Genomic DNA, 23,116 nt, shown 5'->3' with positions numbered 1-23,116 from the left:
TAATCTAAAATAATAATCCACAAAATTTTCCCTTTTAATTTTCGAAAATGTTTGCAAATGTGATCAACTTTTATCTCCAAGGAAAATAAATTGATTTAAGCCTTGATATATAAGGATAACATTTGCATTTAATCAACCTCTCTTCTATTTCTTTCATTCGAAAATGTTTTCAATTAAAAGAATACAAAGAAATTTTAAAATTAAGCAGCTTTAGAGTTGTTTAAAAGATACTTAAGATACCAAGAGAGGGGACTGGGAGTACACACTATCTATTTGGGTCATATGTCAAAATTTTGACCATTATATATTTAATAAAAAATTGCCATAAAATAGTATTATTTGAAAAGTAACTAATAAAATTTTTAGGTGAAATTATTTGAATTTCTTTATTATAAAACGTATCAATTTAATAAATTTAAGTTTTAACAAAGTGTAAGTGTTTTAAAACAATTGTGATTTATAGTTGATTGAGTTTTAGTTAGATTGACTTGAGTATTGTTATCAATATAGAAAACGTGGATTCGAGCACGCTGAAACGCATTATTTTTCTATTTATAAAATAACTAATTTAACCTAGTCATTTAATAAGTGAATCTACTTAGTTATTTCACTAATTTTTTTTAGCCGCAATATTGCACCGTGTTTTATTTCTCTACTGTATAGATATATTTGTATTTAGTTTTATAATTAAAATTATATAAAGAATATTACCTTTATATGTTTTTTAAGTTGATTTTTTCTTAATTTTGGGTAATCGAAATAACATATTTTTGCAATTGATTGAGTTTGATGGTATTGATCTATGCACAAATAATTTGAAGTATCCATTTATCACAATTTCCAAAAAAGAAATATTCTACATGAACAAAACACAAACTTACATGTCATGCTATATTTACCTAAATTTGTATGAAATGGAGATTTACAAATGAAATACTATTTACTCTTTTGAGAATTTAAAAGAGCTGTCGCAGAGCTTGATGTTGTTGAATATGCACGTGTAGAACAGCTACTACAAGAACATTGAGTTCGATCTTTGTCTGAATCTGTGACACCAGTTGATGATGTCGTGTAAGAAAATTTGCAGAGATCTATCGGAGGTGCGTAATACATCGGCACCGGTAACTTTGACGGCAAGCTAGGCAATGGAGCTTCAAAGTTCAGGACATTTATAACTTGCTTTATCGAAGGCCGAAGAGTATAATCAGGATGGCAGCACCATAGCCCAATGACCATCAAACGTTCAATTTGCTGCTCGTCGAAGTCGTCGCCGAGTCGATTATCCACGGCTTCAAGAAGTTGGCCTTTACCGTAAAGGTCCCAAACCCATTCTACCATCCTCACTTTGCTCGGTTCTTGCCTAGTTTCAACCGGCTTTCTTCCGCAGGCAATCTCAAGGGCCACGACTCCAAAGCTATAAACATCTGATTCTTTGCTAGCTTTACCCGTAGTGACGCATTCGGGGGCTAAGTAACCCATGGTGCCGGCCAAAACAGTTGTTTGTGAACCCATGTCATGGTCAACAAGTCTTGCGAGGCCAAAATCCCCAAGCTTTGCATTGAAATTTGAGTCCAACATGACATTACTAGATTTTATGTCCCTATGTACCACACATTGTTCCCACTCTTCATGTAGATACAATAAAGCAGAGGCTAAACCAAGTGCAATTTTGTACCTTACGGTCCAAGTTAACATTATTTTACCCCCAAAGAGATGAGAATCAAGACTTCCGTTCGGTAAGAATTCATAAACAAGGAGGAGTTCGCCTTTTTCGTGGCACCAACCGAGTAATTGAACCAGATTTCGATGTCTCAGACGACTAATAATCTTCACTTCTGATATGTACTCTTTTTTCCCTTGCTTAGATCCTCTCGAGACCCTCTTTACTGCTACTTCTGTGTTTGACTCGCTTAACAAGCCCCTGTAAACCCCTCCAAATCCTCCTTCTCCGAGCTTTCCGACCTCAGCGAAAGCGTTCGTCGCACGACTTAGTTCAATATACGTAAACCGCTTCGGTCCCGTCCCTTTCTCGAATTCATCATCCATAGTGACATCGATGGCCTCATCATTGTCGTTCAAACGTGCCCTTCTTCTCCTCATGATGAAGAAAAACAAACACAACCCGCCACCCAATAGACCAAAACCGAGTGCCAAACCAAGGATCAACCCTAAATTTTTCCCTTCCCCTTCACCAGTCTCCAAACTCGAATCGAAACTCCAATTGAGAATATTGTGAATTTCAACTTGACGACCCGTGGATGCCGAGAAACCTATTCTAACCCATTCCGGTAAAACATCCCTCAAATCAACAGTAAGTGCAAGGCTAGAGTTTCCACTAAAAACTGGATTATCAGCATAAGTTAAAAACACACTTAGATTTGTTGTGGTAGCATTATAACTTATCCATGCGTTAGCCCTTCTCCCATCTTTAATGCTACTTTTCCATGTTACATTTGTAACAGATATGATGGAATTGACATTGATGCCTACATGATCATCACTTGGATCCCATTCATTTCGGAAACTATCGAACTCCACTGCAACGATGTTATTTTCGGAGGAGTTAGAGGTAGCCATGTCCGGATCGAATAACGCAAGGTACCCGTCGCTCGAATTCCGGGGCATTTCAGACTCGAACGGTGCCATAAAGAAGGATAGTCCGTCACCGTATTCGCTAAGATTGACGGCTTGTATGATGAAGGTGAAGTGTGTGGTGAAGTCTGTTAGCCTTCGGTTACTAGCGTCCCAAAGACGAACCGGTTGATCGTACGAGGCACGTCCGATGCTACCGGTAAGGCTCTCGATTGCATTGTTCTTCGTGAGCTGAAGAACGTTACTGGACGAGAAAGCATCGCCTTCGAATCGAATGCCTTGCATATTGGGAGAGAAGCTAGAGAAGTTGAAGGAAAGTGGATTGACATAAGGGATTATTAGCAAAAGAAAAGCAAAAAGGATCCTGGAAGCCATGGTTGAATTGAAACTTGAAAGGCATAGAGGAAAAGGAATGGAGCTGAAGATGCCTTTTCATGGCCTATTAGAGTAGTTGAACTATATTAATTATTAACAATGTATTAATTTAATTAATGTATTTTTAATTGATAGGTTTGATTATTTTAACAAGGTCAGCTAAAGAATTTATCTGCTGAACTCTTCCTCGTTCAAAGTTGGCATAAAGAGAGATTAAAATTGGATAAAAGATAATGGCTATATAATATACAAATAATCCAAAATTTTAGGGTTAAATTATCTCCAAACTTCAAAAATATTCTGATTAAATCATCAAAGTATCTCTATTGTATCAATCAAGCTTTTCTATTAGTCTAATTTTAACTTGGGCATTAAAATTTGTTTTGACTCTTATATAAAGCAATTTTCAAACATATGTATGAAATTTTTTAATACATCAAATTCAAGTTATATATGAGATATACATATGTTTAACTGTTTTGAATTTAATTAACGTGTTTTAAATATAGTTAACATTATATTTAAGTTAACATTTTAAATCTTATACCAAAAATTAGATCATAAAAAACCTAATTAATACAGTATTAATATTTTAAGATTCAATTAAATCGTTTAAAGTTTAATGTCCAATATAAAATCTAAATCCTTAGTTAAGAGATATTTTTGTGGAATTAACCCAAAAGTTTAATTAATATCAAGTCATTTTTAACAGAGTTTTGCACGATACCAAAACAGCAAATATAGAATTTTAATTATTTAATGATGAAGAGGCGACCGACCATCCAATTCGCCAAGGCGGCCTGCTTGTTGCGTTAAAATCCAATTTGCTTTTGGTAATTTCGTAAACGCGGTTCTATCTGCTCCAACACAAGAATTAAAATGGATGTTCAAACTTAATATTGTATTTATTTATTTTATTATAAATTAATTTTATAGGTGAAATTAAAGAGTAAAATAGGCATTTTGTTAAACTAAGATAATATGCTATTTTTTAGTAAATGGGATAAAATATAATCAACTCTTAATACAAAAATTTTCATGGTATTTTTACATATAGGAAATTATTTGGTACATTATTTTTAAATTCTACAAGAAAGATCAAGAGGTTGACAAGTATCCTATAAAAATATAATAAAATATTAAAATATAAATATTTAAAAAAAGACACATGTCAATTTTTAAAATTGCTTCAACAAATACAAACTGTTATATATATTCTACCAAAAATGGTATATACATAAGGGTAGGCGATGATTCTTTCAGCATAAAGCTTTGGTTCCTTGTGTTTGGATTTTGCTGTGATGTTACTTAGAATAGGATTCGCGATCAAATGAATAAACAAATGGACATTAAAAATTATATACATGGAAAAGTATAAAAATTTGTTTGATGTTAATATTATTACTAAAATTTCATATTTAATTTCTTTCAAAAAGTTAAGATTACAATTGTATGCTTTTTATTTGCTCAAGTGTTCTAAAATGTGAACCTTATTGTTATACCAAGACTCGGTTAGCATGTTATTGTGCACATTTTTATGTTTAGCAATTCGCGTATCATATTCATTGTAGACCAAGTCTTAACGTACGTAATGATTCTATTTGATTGCCCATTTTAACACTTTTTTTTTTCCCTTTAATATTGCTAATCTGATAAAGTTTGTCGTGTAGACAAGAATAGAAAATAATACAAATACAATTGCGAAGGCATTGCACTAAAGTTTACATATTCGTTCATTATCGATAAGTATTGTGCATAATAGTAAATCACTTTAAAAGAAAGAATGTATGTTTAAATATTAAAGACGATATTATTAGGAGGGTAATCATGAACCCCGATCATAAATTATAAAACGGATATGAAATATACAAAAAAAAAAACCGTTCCCATTCTAGAAATAAAACTTCCATATTATTTATATATGTATTGGTTAAGTTAGTTTCATCCATCAACTAGTTTTAATTCAATTATGAAATCATTAAAAGCTCATTCTTTTATAAAGCAACAAATATTAATTTAAGATATTTATATTTTTTATGTTTCAACAAATTTTAAAAAATACATGCACATAATAACAATCATGAAATATACCTAAGTAATTCCTTCTACTTCATATAAAGCATAAAAAGTTAGTATGCCCTTTGGCACGTCTCTGTCTGCTGCTCTCTGCCATTTTGGGGTTTTTTTTCCAGCTTTTGAACTTTTCAGTTTTCTTGCCTTTTGATTCTTTGTTGTTGAATATTAGTCTTCTATCGATTAAAAGGGTCTTTCTGCCTTGGCGAGAGAACCGTATGGGAAGAGGTATGGAGGATCTGAGTTTAGAGGATGGTGAGGAGGTTGCTTTGTCTATTCTGATTGAAGACGAAGCACAGGGTCCAGCGTTTAGCTTCTGTTTGGTAGGATGCTTTCTTACTGCTAGTGTGGTACATTTCCCAGCCATGAGAAATACTATGGTAAATCTCTGGCATCCTTTAGAGGGTGTTCAAATCTCATATTAGGGTGATAAGCGTTACTTGTTCAAATTTTTTAATGAAGTGGACATTCATTGAGTTATTACTGGTTCTCCTTGGACTTTCAACAATCATCTACTGAGCTTCCACAGGATCCAGAAGAATGAAAACGCATTGTCTATTCCCCTGGTGCTTTCAGATTGGCGGGTCTAGATTCACGACTTGCCTTTAGGGTTTATTAAAGAATCCATGGCGGTTCTTTTTGGAAATTTCATCAATAAATTCTTAGAATATGATATGAAGACTTTATCAAATGGTTACAAGAATTTCATGCCTATTCGTGTTTAAATCGATGTTAGAAATCCTCTGAAAAAGAAAAAGAAAATCATGTTGTCCGAATCAAACTTTACTTATGCAAAATTCAAATATGAAAAGTTAAATTTGTTTTGTTTTTTATGTGGTTGCCTTGGTCATAGTGATAGTTTCTGCCTAAAAAGACTACAATGTGGGGTGCAGGCTGTGGAAATGGGATGGGGCGTATCTTTGAGGGCGCAGCCTAGGAAGGCCACCACTGTTAGCAGCATCTGGCTAAGGGAGGAGGGTGACAACTCGTTTTTTGGAAAAAATGGTGCTGAGCAAAAATCTAGCCCAAATTTTAGGAACATTTATGGGAAAGGATCATGGGCAGATTGTAATTCTACTATTGGAATAAATTTGGAAGGAACCAAATCTCTAAATATTCCAATTAAAGGACAGGAATCTTGTCATTTTACTAGAAATGATACGGCACTTTGTGATAGTCAATAGATGAAATCTCGGCTAAAAGGGATGGACTCAACAAAGGCCCAGGATGACATGTATCGGAATAATAGGATTGATTTGACAAGAATGGAATGTGAGTTGGACGACGAGGCATGTAATAACCCGATTTAGGGCCTAGTCGGAATAGTGGTCTCGGGACCACAAATTCGAAGATAGAAAATTTATTTTTATTATTTTTATGATATTATAGCATGATTATATTAGAGCATGAAAAATTTGGTGAGTTAATTTTAATGTTTTCGAGCCCGATTGCGAAAAAGGACTAAATCGCATAAAAGGCAAAAGTTACATTTTAGTACCCAAATGTGTTAAATAGCTAGAGAATCAAAATTGAGGGCTTTTAAAGGAAAATTACACCCTTTTAATAGTGTTGGCCGGCCATGTGATGGATTTTAAACAAATATTCAAAGTATTAGGTGGATGATGTCATGATTTGTTAATTAAATAATGCCTAAAAGCCTAGCTATCATTTCTTTCTTCTTCATCTTCTTTCTCCACCAAAAATATTAGAAAAAATGGAGTTTTTAAAGCTGAAAACTTACAGCAACTTATTCCTCTCTTAATGTAAGTGATATTGATGATTTTCTTGATGATTTTTACATTTTTAGTATGCTTGTTTCATGGGCTTTCAAATGAAGGGTCTATTTTGCATAATGATTGAAAGTTTAGGGTGTTTCCATGAAATTATTTGTGATGTTTTCTGAGTTTTTATGAAAGAATATGAGTCCTAGTTGTGTTATAAACAACTTTTGTGAAAGGTGTTAGCATGAAAACACCTAAAGGGACTATTTTGCATAAGTTGCAAAATAGGTAGTTAGTGTGTGAAATAGAGAGAATTTGGGGTTTCTCTAGTAGTAAAAAGAGTTTAGATAGGCTTGAAATACGAATAAATTCGATAAAAATCGATTTTCGGGCATATGGATAAAATGGTCATTTTACCAAAGTTGTGAATTTATGAATGCCTAATTGTGTTTAGTGACTAAATGGATGCATATTGTTATTATAGTTCAAGATTTTCCAAAACCAAGCCTAGATCGGGGCAAAACCAAGCAATCCGATTAAGCCGTTTAGTCAATCACTTTTTGTAATCCAAGGTAAGTTGTATGTAAATAGTACAACTACATTGTTAATACTTGTATTCATATTTTCATTGAATTGATATTGTATGAGTTGTTAAGTTATGAATTGGGAGTGCCTTGTAATATTTGAGATAGTAGAAATATCCCGTTGACCCTTAGGATATGAATTGGATATTCCAAGATATTGGGTGATTTGTGCGCCAGTGTAATACATGTCTGGGACATGTTTCGGCCGCATTATGGGAGCCAGTATAAGACCATGTCTGGGACTTGGCATCGGCATCCAGACGAGGGCTAGTGTAAGACATGCCTGGGACATGCTTCAGCCATATTATGAGTGCCAGAGTAAGACATGTCTGGGACATGCATTGGCCTCGACAGAGATAGCCAGTGTAAGACGTGTTTGGGACACGCATCGGCTAAGAGTTGTGCTAGTGTAAGACATGTCTGGGACATGCATCAGCACGCATATATGAGAGCCAGTATAAAGTCATGTCTGGGATATGGCATCGGCAATTTTTCCCATGTCGAAGGTTCATAGAATATCCAGTAGTATCCCAAAACGGTTCAATGGTGAAAGTTGTAGTTCAATTTTGATAAAGAAAGGATGATCATGTTACGAGTGTTACAGGTACCTATATGATAGGCATGAGTAACGAGCTTAATTTAGAAAATGAGACTTGAGTAGATGATAATGAGTAAGTTAAGTTATGTTTACCTTTGAGCTATAAGCATGATGGAAAATGGTGAGAATGTGTGTATACTTATTATATGCAACTTACTAAGCTTTATGCTTACTCTCTTTCCTTTCCCTTTTCTTTCAGTACTGCCAATTTACTCAAGGATCCCTTGAAGTCAGAGATATCGATCACACTATCAGCTGTTATACCCGGTATAGTTGGATTCATATTTTTTATTGTGGAATGTATAAGGCTAGGCAAGGAAGTTGTATTATTTAGAAATTGTTCATGTATTTTGGCTTAAGATAAAAGCCCTTCATTTTGTATTAGGCCTGGAATAATGGCTATTATTCATTTTGATGAATGCATATAATGTTCTTTCTTTGAATGAATTGGTGTCTTTTGGGGTGAAATTTGTATGTTGACGTGATCTTGTGTAGGTTGTGCAAATGGGTGACAAATTGGCTTGGGAAATAACTTAGTTTGTCCGCACAGGTAAGACACACGGACGTGTGTCTAGGCCGTATGAGACACACGGCTCACCCCTATGGGGGTGTGTCATGGCCGTGCGTCCCCTTCATTTAAAACTTTAAAGTCATTTTAGTACACGAGCGTGTGCCCATGCCGTGTCATAAAGTCAGTATGCATGCTAATGGTACACGGGCAAGAGACACGACCGTGTGTCTCGGCCGTGTGAAGGACACGGTTATAGGGCACGGGTATGTGCTTGGGCCGTGTAGTTTTGGCAGAATGCCCAGGTTTTCAGACATGGGTTCGGGACATGGGCGTGTCTCTAGCACACTGTAACACCCCCTACCCGTGGCCGACGCCGAGACCGGATACGAGTCATTACCGAACTTAAACATGCACACATACAAAAACCGGGCCATAAAATTTCATTTAATTCAAAATTGTTCGACACATGCATAACGTTCCTTATTTGGGTCTACGAAGCCCAAAACATACTTTGGAATGGTTTCAGGACTAAACCGAGAACTTACGAAAACCTGGAAAATTTCACGCAACAACAAGTCTTTCATTTTAAACATATTTCACTTTAACCAACATCCATGACTATCAACCTCAACACAAGATATTAGCACATACATGAGTTCAATAACATTCAATATCTTCTACTTTAATACCAAAGTATCATTTGCCTACCATCATGTATATAATGTACATTCTTATATTAACTAGAACTAGATATGCCAAATCTTATTCTCGTTTAATACCATCTTACTGTGGTTACCAATTTGTCCATTAAACAATCATGCTCAAGGCATCATTACTTATTTCCATTTAATTCATGATCCATAGGTATGCTTTCAACTTACCTAATGTATTACCAATCATGCACAACAAACAAAGCTAACTACCTCATCACACCAAAAATATAGAACATGACATGATTAATTAAGCTTACAAACCATAATGAATATGAGCCACATCCCATGGCCATATACTATAACTCAACGTAGATCAATAGGTTAGGCCAAATCATAATAATAATACATGTCATAAAACTAGCTTCCTATACATGCCACTCACTTGATATTTCTAATATTTGAATTAATTCTCTCAAAAGTGATAGCTTGATAGTGTGATTCTGCCTCCGACGATCTACAACCCTGAGCCAACCTGCCAAAACTGAAGAAGTGGAGAGGAGGGGTAAGATTTACTCTTAGTAAGTCCATATGAAATTAATAAGCAATTGCCAACATGCTTTTTAAGATAAAACATCAAAATTGTACAATTTACATATATTCTGGTTAAGCTGTTTTATAGAGTTACAGTTACTAAATCATTTATATCTGGAGCTAAAAAACTCCAAATTAAGTTCCATTAATTTTTCTTGAAACTAGACTCATATACCTTTCTTCCATAAAATTTTCATAATTTTTTACTTATCCAATTAGTACAGTTTATTCATTAAAGTTTCCCCTATTTTGCTGTCCAACAGTTCTGACCCCTCTTCACTAAAAATAATTTTTCTCATAGTACAGAATTCAGATAATTCTTTCACCTATCTTTCTAGAGAATAGACTCAATAAGGATTCTAATCATATAAATTTTAACTCATAATTATTTTTTTTACAATTTTTAATGATATTCTCAAATCAGAACAGGGGATCACGAAGTTATTCAGCCTCTGTCTCACAACAATTTAAATATCTCATAATATAGAATTCAATTGCATGCACCATTTCCTCTATGTGAAACTAGACTCATTACGATTTAATCTCATATTTTATCCTGCCCCTAACTCAATTTTCACAATTTATGGTGAATTTCCAAAGTTACACTACTGCAGTAACCCAAAACTGCCAAGGCTAAATTTATTCAATCACAACTATTATTCACTAAATCCATACAATATCATTTCATCCATCATGAAAAGAACACATAATTATGCTTCATAGGCATAGATCCATAATCTCAATGTCATCAAGTATCAAGACTTATTCCTCATCATGTCATTTTCATAGTATTCACCAATACTATATACATCATATATCAAGGCATCACACATAAGTTTAGTGTACATACATGTACAACTTGTAATTTAACTCAAGAACATACTCACCAATGGCTTGTGTCATTGGAACCATTATCGAATGCTCCGTCAAATTACCCGTTGAACACTCAGAATATAATCGGATACACCGAAGCCCGCAGCTAGACAAACTCAATAGCTTGTGGTTTATGTAGCAAAGCTACCATAATCTCACCCATAATGAACTCGGAACGCAACTCAATAAGCTCGGGTGTTCGCATCCATAATGAACTCGGAACACAATTCAATGACTTCGGATGTCTCATAATTCTCACGAACTCGGACCACAACTCAACGAGTTCGGATCTCAATTTCTTAGTGGCATGTCACTTGTATCCTAACCTATTCCTAAGGTTCAAACAGGCTCTTTCCTCGATCATACGCCTTTGCCATCTTTCTCGTGATTTCAATATCGATACTCTGGTGGCAACTCATATTTGTCAAGTATTCCACATAACTTGTATAATAATTCAACAATAATCATAGAATGCAACAATTCGTAAACAATAATCATCATACCATTATCAAGACATCAACAACATATAGTAATGTTGCATCATTTACATAATATCAAATTATTCACATATATGTATACTTACAATCCATGTAATATCATAACATTAACATTAAAATACAAATTGCATTATTAAAATCATATGAACTTACATCGTATGCGAAAATGGTCATTTTTACCATTTTATCCACAACTTGGTATTTTGCTGATTTTAGCCCGAATTTTGATTTTCCTTACTCTATCATTTCAAATATAGCCTAATTAGGACTCATATTATTCAAATCAACCCAAAATCATATTTTGGAAAAATTATAATTTTTCCCTTAAACTTTCACATATTTACACTTTTTCCCCAAATCTCGTAAATTAAACTTCATCCTAGTTTCTTATGTTTTATGATATGCTGATCATTTTTCCCTTCTATAGCAACATCCAATTCGCACTCTAACATGTACTTATGAAGATTAAGTATTTTTACCGATTATGTCATTTTACTCATTTTCACGTAAAATCGCTTAGCAAAAGTTATTTATCTAACACCCAACCTTCATTGTCTATCATTAGACATCAAAATACATGAATATTATTCATGGGTAAATTTTTAGACATGAACCTTAGCTCAAATTAATGCTAGAAATAAGTAGAACAAGTTACCGGGATTTCAAAAATATAAAGAACTTTAAAAACGGGGCAAAAATGGACTTACAATCAAGCTTGAAAGTTTTAAAAACCCTAGCCATGTCTTCCATATCCATATACGGTTATGGCATGAGAAAATGAAGAAGATGACATCTTTTCTTAATTATTTTAGCTTTATTAACAAATTTACTAAAATACCCTTAATGAAAAATAAATAAAAACATACCGTGCCATGTCCATTTTTGTCCACTAATTACAAAATGGGCTATCTACCATTTAAGGGCCCCCAATTTAAAAACCCATTACTCACAAGTACTTAGTACCTTTGTAAACTAGAATACACATTTTGTAACTTTTACAATTTAGTCCTTTTGACTAAATTGAGTACTCGAGCGTCAAATTTTCGAACGAGATTTTCACAAAATTATTCCGTAAAATTGTAAACCATAAAAATATAATAAAAATAGAAATTTTTTTCATTAGATTTGTGGCCCCGAAACCACTGTTCCGACTAGTCCCAAAATCGAGATTTACACACACGGTCGTGTGTTCTATATCCACACGAGCGTATGGAGTCTTGATGCATGAAACTTTTTTAAGTTTTTCATGAGTTCTCGGTTGGGTTCTGAACCACCCTAGATGTATGATTTGGGCCTCGTAAGCCCGTATATGAGATAGGTTGCATGTGAAAAGAGAAGTTTTTAAATTGTTTGAAATTTTTATCGCCCGGCTTTGTATAGTTGGTTGAGTTAAGTCAGGTAACACCTTGAACCCTGCCTCGGCGTCAGATACGGGCGAGGGGTGTTACAAGGCAATTTTCAATGAAGAGGGAAAGAAACGATAAAGATTCGAGGTTTTAATTTCCAATGTTTCCAATGTTTAGGATTCAGTGGAGATTAGTGGTGTGAAATCAGCTCATCTTAAAAATTTATCAGCGGCTACCAGCAGGTATGCCGACCGGCAGCCATAAAAATTTTATGCTGAAATGTTCGTGGATTGAGGAGTCCGCGAACAGTACGTCGCCTTCAGCATATGCTGAAAATTTATCATCTCCAAATTGTCTTCTTTATAGAGACAAAACTGAAGGTTAATCGAATGGAAAATGTTAGGAGACGTTGTGGTTTTCTAAATGGTGTTGATGTACCTGCGGAGGGAACTCGGGGGGCATTAAGTATTGGGTGGAATGGGAGCTGATTGGTTACTTTGAAGAGTTTCTCCAAAAACCATGTTGATGTGGAAATCCAAGAAGAGGAAGATAGTCCAAAATGGAGATTTACGGGTTTCTATGGGGCTCCGGATGTTAGAGAGAAAGTAGAGACTTGGAGCTACTTCGATCTTTGGGAAGGAACAATTCATTACCTTGGCTGGTTGGAGGAGATTTTAACAATATTAACAATTCATTACCTTGGCTGGTTGGAGGAGATTTTAACAATATTCTCTTAGCTAATGAGAAGCAAGGAAGGGTTTTGAGAGAAGAGGCTCAAATGGAGGTTTTCCGTAGAACTTTGGAATTTTTTCAATTGGTGGATGTTGGCTACTCAGGACCATGGTTTACTTGGGAGAGGGGTCAAATTTTGGAAAACAATATATGAGAAAGAATTGATAGGGGTGTTGCTAATGACGCTTGGATCTAACTTTTTCCATCTTTTTTGCTGAAACATCTACCTCACTCTTTTTCTGATCACTGTCCTTTGCTTATAAAGACAGAGGTAGGAGGAATAGATACAAAAATTGATCATTTCTGCTTTGAGGCGTGGTGGGTTTTAGAAGAGGCATGTGAGGAAGAGATTAGAAAGTTGTGGGAAAGTAAATTGGGTTCTTATCCAAATCATTTTTTAACTCTTGCTAAGGGATTGAAAAAGCGGGTGAACACGATTAAGGCTAGAAGGGGACGTGATGTTAAAAGTTTAACTAGGAGGTTGGAAGCTTTGAATGGCGCTGAGCGAACAGAAGAGTCTTTAGCTGAGATTGTAGATGTCAAATTACATTTAAATATGGTGATGGATAAGGAGGAGCAATACTAGGAGCAACAAGCCAGAGCAAACTGGTTGAAAATGAGGGATAAGAACACATCATTCTTTCACAAATTTACTTCTCAAAAGAGGCGTATGAATCGAATACGTGGTTTACAAAGTGATGATGGCTCCGTGGCTACTAATAACATTGAAATGGGCAATATTGCTCGGGATTATTTTGTAAATCTTTTTGAGTTTTGCGGAACAGTCAATATGGATCACATCCTATTGGAGGTACCTTGCTGTATTTCGAAAAGTATGAATCAATGCTTACTAGCTACCTACACTAAGGAGGAAATTATTGAGGCATTAAATGGGATGGGACCTACAAAAGCTTCAGGACCAGTTGGTTTTCCGGTAATCTTTTATCAGAAGTATTGGAACATTATTGGAAAAGATACTAGCAATTTCTGTTTGGGGATTTTGAATGTCGGTAAATCGCTGGAAGAAATTAACAGAACCTAGTTAGTGTTAATTCCAAAAATTATGAATTCTTCCAATTTGAAGAATTTTCGGCCAATTAGTCTTTGTACGGTAATTTATAAAATTATTGCCAAAACAATTGCAAATCGCTTACAAAAAGTTCTAAATAGTTGTATTGACGGCTTTCAAAGTGCTTTTGATCCAGATAGACTCATAACAGATAATGTGTTACTAGCGTACGAGGTAATTCATTATTTTAAGAATAAGAGATCAGGAAGAAAGGGTTTTATGGCTCTGAAGCTGGACATGAGCAAGGCCTATGATCATGTAGAAGGGCCTTTTATCAAAGGTATAATGTAAAAGTTGGGCTTTGCCAATCCTTTTATTAACCTCATAATTCATTGTATTAGTTTAGTCCAGTACTTAATTTTTCTTAATGGAGAAGGAAGACCAAATTTTAACCCATCACGGGGGCTACGTTAGGGAGATCCTTTAAGCCCATATTTATTTTTGTTCTGTGGTAAGGGTCTATCTGCATTGATAGACTAGCCAGACAGGAAAAGAAAATGGTCGGGATAAAAATTTGTAGATCGGCATCGCCAATCTCGCATTTGATGTTTGCGGATGATTACATACTTTTTAGAGAACTTTCGAATAGAGGGATTCAGGTGATTAGAGACATTTTAAGAGAATACGAATCATGTTTGGGCCAGTGTGTTAATTTTGAAAAGTCTACAGTCTTTTTCAGTTTGAATGTTACTAATCGAGATAAAAGTCTGGCTTTTCAGGTCCTAAATGTTTGGTACTCGATTGAGGCTAAGAGATATATGGGGCTTCCGAATATGGTGAGGCAAAGAAAGAAGGCTGCGTTTCAAGCCTTGAAAGATAGATTGAAAAGTAAGATTGATAGTTGAAGCACATGACATCTATCTCAAAGGGGAAAAGAGGCATTCATTAAGGCAGTTTTACAGGCCATTCCTACTTATACAATGTTTTGTTTTCTTTTACCAAAAACTTTGTGTGTGGAATTGGAAAATATATTAGGGATTTTTTTGTCGCAAAAAAGTCATGGGAAAAGGGGAATACATTGGTGTAATTGAAAGTCGCTATGCGTACCAAAGGATGAAGGTGGGATGGGGTTTTGTAATTTGAATTCTTTTAATATTGCGTTTCTGGCCAAATAGGGTTGGTGTTTGTTACGAAATCCTAATTCATTACTAGCGCGTACTTTGAAGGCAAAATACTTTAAAGATTCAAATTTTTTGAACTCAAGGTTAGGAAATTTACCTTCTCTTACCTAGTAGAGTATATGGTCGGCAAAAGCTCTCCTTATGAAAGGAATGGGATAGAGGATTGGTGATGGCAAGAACATCTCTATCTAAGGTGACGCATGGGTCCCTGGAAACAGTGAATTTAGAGTCAAGAATTTGGGTGTTAATTCAAGCTTGTTATTAGTAATAGATTTGATTGATGAGAGTACAAGGAAATGGAAATTTGAGTTGATCTACAATACCTTTTTGGAAAAGGACGTGGATCGAATCTTATGTATCCCTCTATCCATGAATCAATAGGACGATCATATAATCTGGCGAGGGGAGCCGATGAGGGAGTACACGGTTCGCAGCGGACACAAATTATTTTTACAAGAGGGACAGAATCAAACTCAATCAAATTACAACCACTTTTACAAAAGATTATAGAGCCTAGATTTACCTCCTAAAATTAAAATTACAAATTGGAGGATTTTTTGCAACTTTTTGCCTACATTCTGTAATCTACACTACAGGAGACTTATGGGAGCCGCAACTTACCGAAGGTGTCATAACAAGCCGAAGTCCAGGGAGCACGTTTTCAAGGAGTGCCCTATAGCAAAGGAAACATGGGCAAGATTAGGCTTTAACTGGCCTCTTCAAGAGGAAACTACTGATTTTAATGTTTGGATTAACAACAATTTTCAGCTTAATTCTTTAAGTCCATACAGGATGATTGCATGTGCTTTGTGGGTGCTATGGAATTCAAGAAAAATATTTATTCATGAAAGTGAAATAAAATCTAGTTCTCAAATGGCAGATTTTATAAGGGATTACATCAAAAAACTGGATGGGTTGAGTTCGTGCTTACTAGTGAGGCAGTTTATTATGAGTCGATGGGCTGCTCTGAAGGATCCGTAGGTAAAAATCAATTTTGGCGTTGCTTTTAACAAGGACAAGAAAGAGTCATGTTTGGGGTTAGTCGTAAGGAATGCAAGATGTAACAGCCAAATTTTTCAGTGGTGTCGGAAACAGTGATTCGAGATCACTAAATCCGACGAGTAAGTTTAGAAATTTTAACAAATAATAATTATAGGCCAAGCGTGAACTTAAAAGAATTATTTTTAATTAGTGAATTTTGCGATTTTAAAAGAATTAATCAGGTAAATTTGGTTGAAAACGAGGTATCAAGACCTCGGAGTTATAAACTGAGCTATAAATATTTTTATAAATATTTATGGAGTGTTATTAAGTTAGTATTAAAGTTTCGTTAGAAAATTTTAACGTTTGGTTAGTCAATTAATTAAAAAGGACTAAATTGAAAATAGTGCAAAATTTATTAAATAGTGATTAAATAGTTTAAGTGATTAAAAAGGAGGGATTTAAAAGGCAATTGGACCCAAATTGTATGGGCTGGACGGTTGGGCAAGAAAATCAGCAAAAAAGACAAGGAGAAACAAGGGCAAAATGGGAAATTTTGCAAATTAAACATATAAAACAAGACAAATTTGAAAAATCTAGAGATATCATTATTTTTCTTCAGCAAAAATGCCATGGGAGGTCTGAAAGCTGCTGGTTTTTCATACTTTGACATATGTGAGTTCAATTCTTATCCTTTTCTTTGAGATTTTTATGTTGTTGTGACTTTTACAATTAGGTCCAAGTGTTTAATTCATTAGTTTTTGATTTTATGAACAAAATTAAAAGCTATCATTGATAAGTGTTAGCTGTTTATGATGAAATAAAATGAATTTGAAGCTTTGATTTTGTTGTTTGATGATTTTATCAAGTAATTTCAATAGAAATTGATTTTAGGACCTAATTGTGAAAAAGTTGTGAATTAAGGTTTAGTGTTAAAATTCTGATTTTCAAAGATTGTGTAATAGTTTATAATGATGGAATAAAATGTTTATTGAGAAAAATTAGCTTAATAGATGGGCTAATTGAGCAAGGACTGAATTGTATGACCTTTGAAATTTAGAGGAAAAATGGTAATAAACATCTTGAACTAAAACAATATTGGACAGCAGAAGTAGACTAAATTTGAAAAATCACCATAAATTTTAGAAATCGAATTAGAAGATGAATAAAATATGAAATTAAAGCTTATTGAGTCTAGTTTTTTATAGAAGAAACGGTGTAAGCAATGGATTTGTAAATTATGAGATATAATGAATTTTGTGAGACAATGTTAGAATGAATTCGGGTTCCCCTGTTTTGACTTTGGAAAATCACCAAAAATTGGAGAAAATTAATTAGAGTCTAAAATTTATATGTTTAGAATCCTTAATGAGTATATTTTCAATAGAAATCAATAGGAACATTATCCAAATTTTGTACTGTTATATAATTAATTTTTAGTGAAGAGAGGTCAGAACTGTTGGATAGGGAAACAGGGGAAACTTAAATGAATAAACTGTACTAATTGGATAAACCAAAAATTCTTAAAATTTTATGGTGTAATTATATGTGAGTCTAGTTTTAGGGAAAATTTACGGATCTTAATTTTGATCTCTGTAGCTCGAATTATAAATAATTGAGTGACTATGACTCGTGTGAACAGATTGATGTGAGCATTAATAAGTAAAATTGTGAAATCGTACTTACAAGAATATTATATACATTAAGGATGTGGAATGGAGAGGAGGAGGAGGAAAAATATATATGAATATACAGTTAGCATGGCTAATTTGCATGTTTTAAGCTCATGGACTAAATTGAATAAAAGTAAAACTTTAGGGAGCAATTTTGCAAAAATATCAAAAATAACTAAATTGAAGGGAATAAATTGTTTTATTATCTAAATTAATAAATTGAATGAAATTATCAATTTAAGATTGGGTAAAATTTGGGAAAATGGTAAATTACCAATATGCCCCTAAATCTTGGTATTTCTGCAATTTAGTCACGTAGGTTCGGATACCCTGAATGAGCATGTAAATATGAAAATTTAAGTATTGTATCGTATTTTATATAATATTCTAAATTGAATATATGAAAAGGATGTTACATGAAACATGAAAATGAATACTAAATAATATAAATTAATTGAAATTATTCTGAAAATTTCGGTAATGCCTCGTATCCTATCCCAGTCTCAGGTATGGGTATGGGGTATTACACAAGAGCAGAAGTGGTTCACGCTAAAACAATCTTTCATAAGAATATACCTTTGGCTTTTGCTGCTGAAGCGATGGCGTGCTTTCAGGCGACTCAACTTGGGTTACATCAAGGTTTGAGCAAGGTAGTGGTTGAAGGTGACTCCTGAACAGAGATCCATAAACCGCAAGAGAGAGATGAAGACAGGTTAGAAATTGAAGTTTTCATAAACGATTCAAAGTATCTGAGTCTAGGTTTCGAATCTTGTGATTTTTGATTTGTACCTAGAGAGGCAAACAAGGTTGCTCACTTTATTGCAAAAGAGGGTTTATAGAGGGGAGAAACGACTTATCTGCTGCCTATGGTAACTTCTGGTGTGGAGGAAGCTCTGAATAAGGATCGGTGATGGACAGATTCCTTGAGAGGTTGAATCACTGGGCGTGCATCAAGAGGATTTTGGGAAGAAATTATGGTAGGTTAGGAAGAGAGAAGCTTTTTTGGAAATTCTGAGGGAAGTGATAGGAACTGAGAAACAATAAATGGGGGGGAATTATGATGGTAACATTTCCCCAGATGCTTTTGCTATTTTTGAAGGGAGGGGTGTTAGTGGTAACAGCTAGCTGATAGAAGCCTCTAGAGCTCCCCGTCTCTACCAAGCTGGATCTTGTTTGGTTTTAGTTTTGTTTTCTGTTTTGGGTTGGGTTTTTTAGGCCCGTTTTAGTTGTTTTTTTTTCTTCTATTTTCTACTTTGGACTAGGCTTAATAGGCCTGGCTCTTTATTGTTTTGCTTTTTGAATAAAGAATCCAGTTAATTTGACTAAAAAAATAAAAATCATGAAATTTAAACCTACAATGTAATAGTCTTTCTAGCAAAGGACAATCGAAAATTTATTGCCCTTCTTTGAATATCTCTAAGTTTGATTGTCACAATGAACGCAAATCTTTCTTTTTTGACTCTCTCGAAGTCCCTCTACTTTTCTCTCTCGTTTTGTATTCCTTAGGAAGAGCTTTTTCCATAAGCTACGGTCCTTTGCTATTACTGATTCAACCCACCACCACCTATTCCTCTATGCCCCTAGCATTGCACCACCAATGTTGCTGCCTCCTTGGTCACCACTTGATTTAAAACATTTAATAATTTTACAAATTAATCCCCAGGTTAGTTAGATTAAGCTACAATGATGTCAAAAACTTAAAAATAACTAAAAACAGATAAAAATTATATACCATGCAAGGTGGTTTAACTTGGCCGAAAGCTTTGTGTTTATTTTCATGGAGGAATCAATTTTTGGCCAAATGAATTAAGGAAGATGATAACATTATCATCTTTTGTTTAGATAAATTAATAATTAAATTACATTTTTACCTTTTTAACTTAACTAAAATTCGTTAATGAACCAAACCAAACTGTCCATTATCTTTATAAATAGTTTAATTACCTATTAAGGCCCACAATTTATAATTTCATAAACATTTAACATAAATAAACTAATAATAATTAACTTTTTCAATTTTTACGATGGAGCCCTTTTTCTTTAATTAACTATCGAAACCTCAAAATTTTTAGACCAAATTCAATACACCTATATAATTACTCTGTAAATATTTAATAAAAATATTTACGAGATTGATTTATAGAAACGAGGTCCCGATACCACATTTTCTAAAATCACTTGACTCTAGGGACAACCACTTGTGCGTAGCACTTCTTTCAATTTGCAAAAATTATTAAATCAACATTCAATATAATTTTATAATTAACTCGTAAATATTAAATAATAAAATTTACAGACCCACTTGTCAGATTTGTGGTCCACGAAACCACTGTTTCCGACACCATTGAAAAATAATGTTACATACGCTGACCTGAGTTTGACCTTTACTTCTGTCAGAACATCTGCTCTCCGCCTGAGAGCTCTCTTGTGTCCACCTCGCGGTTAGCCTTCACATAAAAATGAAAAGTTAAAGATATCGGTTGCCTGGAAATAGAGAAAAAAATTATGTTGACTACATCGAAAAGCCCTTTGTTTTTCCTATGATTATCGCCTTAATCTTATGTATGATATATATAATGCATCATTTGCAGGTATCCAAAACGCTTGAGCTCGTGACTGTATAACGGCTGTAATATCCTGATTTTGGGCCTAGTCGGAATAGCGGTTTCGTGACCACAAAATCCGAGATAGAAATAATTATTTTATGATTATTTTGAGGTCTATGATGTGATTGCATGATTGTGTGAAAGTTTCGTGAAGAAATTTTATGCATAAAGTGCTTAAATTGAAATTAGGGACTAAATCGAATAATTTGTAAAACCTGCATTCTAGAAGTTTCTAGTATGAAATTGTTTTGAAATATTAATTAGGAGGTCTTAAATATAAATTTTACCAATTTCTAAGTCTATGGACAAAAATTGGGCATGGATGGAATTTTTGGAAAGTTTAGTAGTAAGGGCATTTTGGTCATTTAGGGGTAAAATGAATTAAAATACAAAATTAAAAGTCAATTTTGCTCATCTTCAACCCCATGGCCGAATATAGCAAGGAGAAACCATGGCTAGGGTTTTTCAAGCTTCCAAGCTCGATTTTAAGCCCGTTCTAGCCTCGTTTTTAATGATTTTTACGTTTTTGGAGTCCTGGTAGCTCGATTAAGCTTATGCTAGTAATAACTCAACCTAGGGCTCATATTTGGAAAAATACCCATAGGTGAAATTTGTGTATTTTGGTGTTTTATGATAGAATATGAGGTTTTAAATTATGTTAGACAACTTGTACTACTCGGTTTTAAGTGAAACGAGCAAAAGGGCTTAATCGGTAAAAATACCTAATAGTCATAAGTACATGTTAGAGTGAGAATTTGATGTTTCCATAGAAGGGAAAAATGATCAGCATGTCATAAAACATAAGAAAATAGGCTGAAGTTTAATTTACGAGCTTTGGGGCAAAAGTGTAAATATGCAAAAGTTTAGGGGCAAAACTGTAATTTTTCCAAAATATGATTTTGGGTCAATTTGAATAATGTGAGTCCTAATTAGACTATATTTTAAATGATAGAGCAAGGAAAACTGAAATTCGGGCTAAAATGGAAAAATACCAAGTTGTGGACGAAATGGTAAAAGTAGCCATTTTTGCATACGAAGTAAGTTCATGTGATAATTTTATGATATGGTCATGATTGGTTGAGAAAATGTTTGATATTGATAAGTCATGGTGATGGTTAAATTTAGATCATGTTTGATATCATGGAAGTTTAATAGGTTATCTAGTTCATAACAACTCATGAAAAGATGAAATTTGCCTTAAAATAGAATATTGCTGCAGCAATGACATGAATTTAAAAAATCACTAAAAATAGTATAAATAGAATTAAATGATGAGCAAGTTATAAAATTGAAGCTTAATGAGTCTATTTTCATATGGATAAATAAAACAGTCATATAAATTATACTTTATGAGATATTTGAAACCTTGTGAAACAGGGCCAGAGTGATTTCTGGATCCTCTATTCTGAATTTAAAAATTCATAATAAATTGTACAAAAATAATTAGAAGTCATTATTTATATTTACAGATTCCTTATTGAGTCTAGTTTTAAGATAAATAAACCTCGTAGTCATTGAAATTCTGTATAGAGAGATATCTGATTCGTAATACACAGATGTCAGAGCAGTCGAAACCCTAAAATAGGGGAGACTTTAACTAATAAACTGTACTAATTGGCCCAACCAAAAATTCTAGAAAAAAATTAGTAAATAGATATATGAGTCTAGATTTAGGAAAAATTTACGGATCTTGATTTCAAAATTTACGGATCTTGATTTCGAGTTTCGTAACTTGAGATATGATTTTTCTTGTAACTGTGACTCGAGTAGCTAGAAAGCTATGAATGTAGAAACAAAAGATTTGAAGTTCTTAATTTGATAAATTATGTTCGGTAACTCCTTAAGCTCGACTCCGGTGATGGTTTCGGGCGTGGGGGCGTTACATTTAGTGGTATCAGAGCAGGTTTAGTCGGTTCTTGGACTAACCTAGCATGTGTAAAAGTTTAGCTATACATGCCACTGATCTGTGATAGTGTGATGTCTTCCGACGCGTATGAGTACTGTTTTATTTAGATAGGGTACTCTCCAACCGAGCTGCGCTGACCATGTTCAATGTTATGCGAAGGTATTTGAGTAAAGTTATGATTATGATAAGTCTCGGTTCAGAAAAGTATGAATAAAAGTTTATGATATATATGTGATAATATGTGAGATGAAAGTTCATGTTGTGATAAATATCCATATTTGCTTAATGCTCATACGATGTAGTGTATGTGGCTTACTTGATAAGATGAACGGAATAAATAGAAAGTAGTAGAGGTATGAATAAAGGTCATCATATCATGACACGAATGAAAATGTCCTTGTCTTGATTGGACGTTGAATATTGATGAATGTTAATGATATACAATTTTTTTATGAGATAAAGGATTATAATGAAATGAACTTATCTATGTTAAATTGTTGGACTGAATTATATGATTGTAATGATATGTACATGATAATGCACGAAATGAAAGTTGTGATTGTGATGCAAATATCTATGTTTGTTTGGCCTTATATGATGTCATGAGCATGAAT

At 34.0% G+C, this 23,116-nt stretch overlaps 1 protein-coding gene across 1 annotated transcript; it reads right to left on the bottom strand.

The window, feature by feature from the left end:
- Positions 1-814: 814 nt before the first annotated feature.
- Positions 815-3,027, bottom strand: LOC108466387 (L-type lectin-domain containing receptor kinase IX.1-like). Its single transcript, XM_017766711.2, has one exon. It carries the CDS (start codon positions 2,965-2,967, stop codon positions 937-939), a length of 2,031 nt encoding a protein of 676 aa, XP_017622200.2. The 5' UTR covers positions 2,968-3,027; the 3' UTR covers positions 815-936.
- Positions 3,028-23,116: the final 20,089 nt, after the last annotated feature.

The sequence above is a fragment of the Gossypium arboreum genome, chromosome 2 (assembly GCF_025698485.1).
Source record: "Gossypium arboreum isolate Shixiya-1 chromosome 2, ASM2569848v2, whole genome shotgun sequence".
Lineage (NCBI taxonomy): Eukaryota > Viridiplantae > Streptophyta > Magnoliopsida > Malvales > Malvaceae > Gossypium > Gossypium arboreum.
The sequence above is the reverse complement of the archived record's forward strand: the minus strand, read 5'-3'. Positions and strand labels throughout refer to the sequence as shown.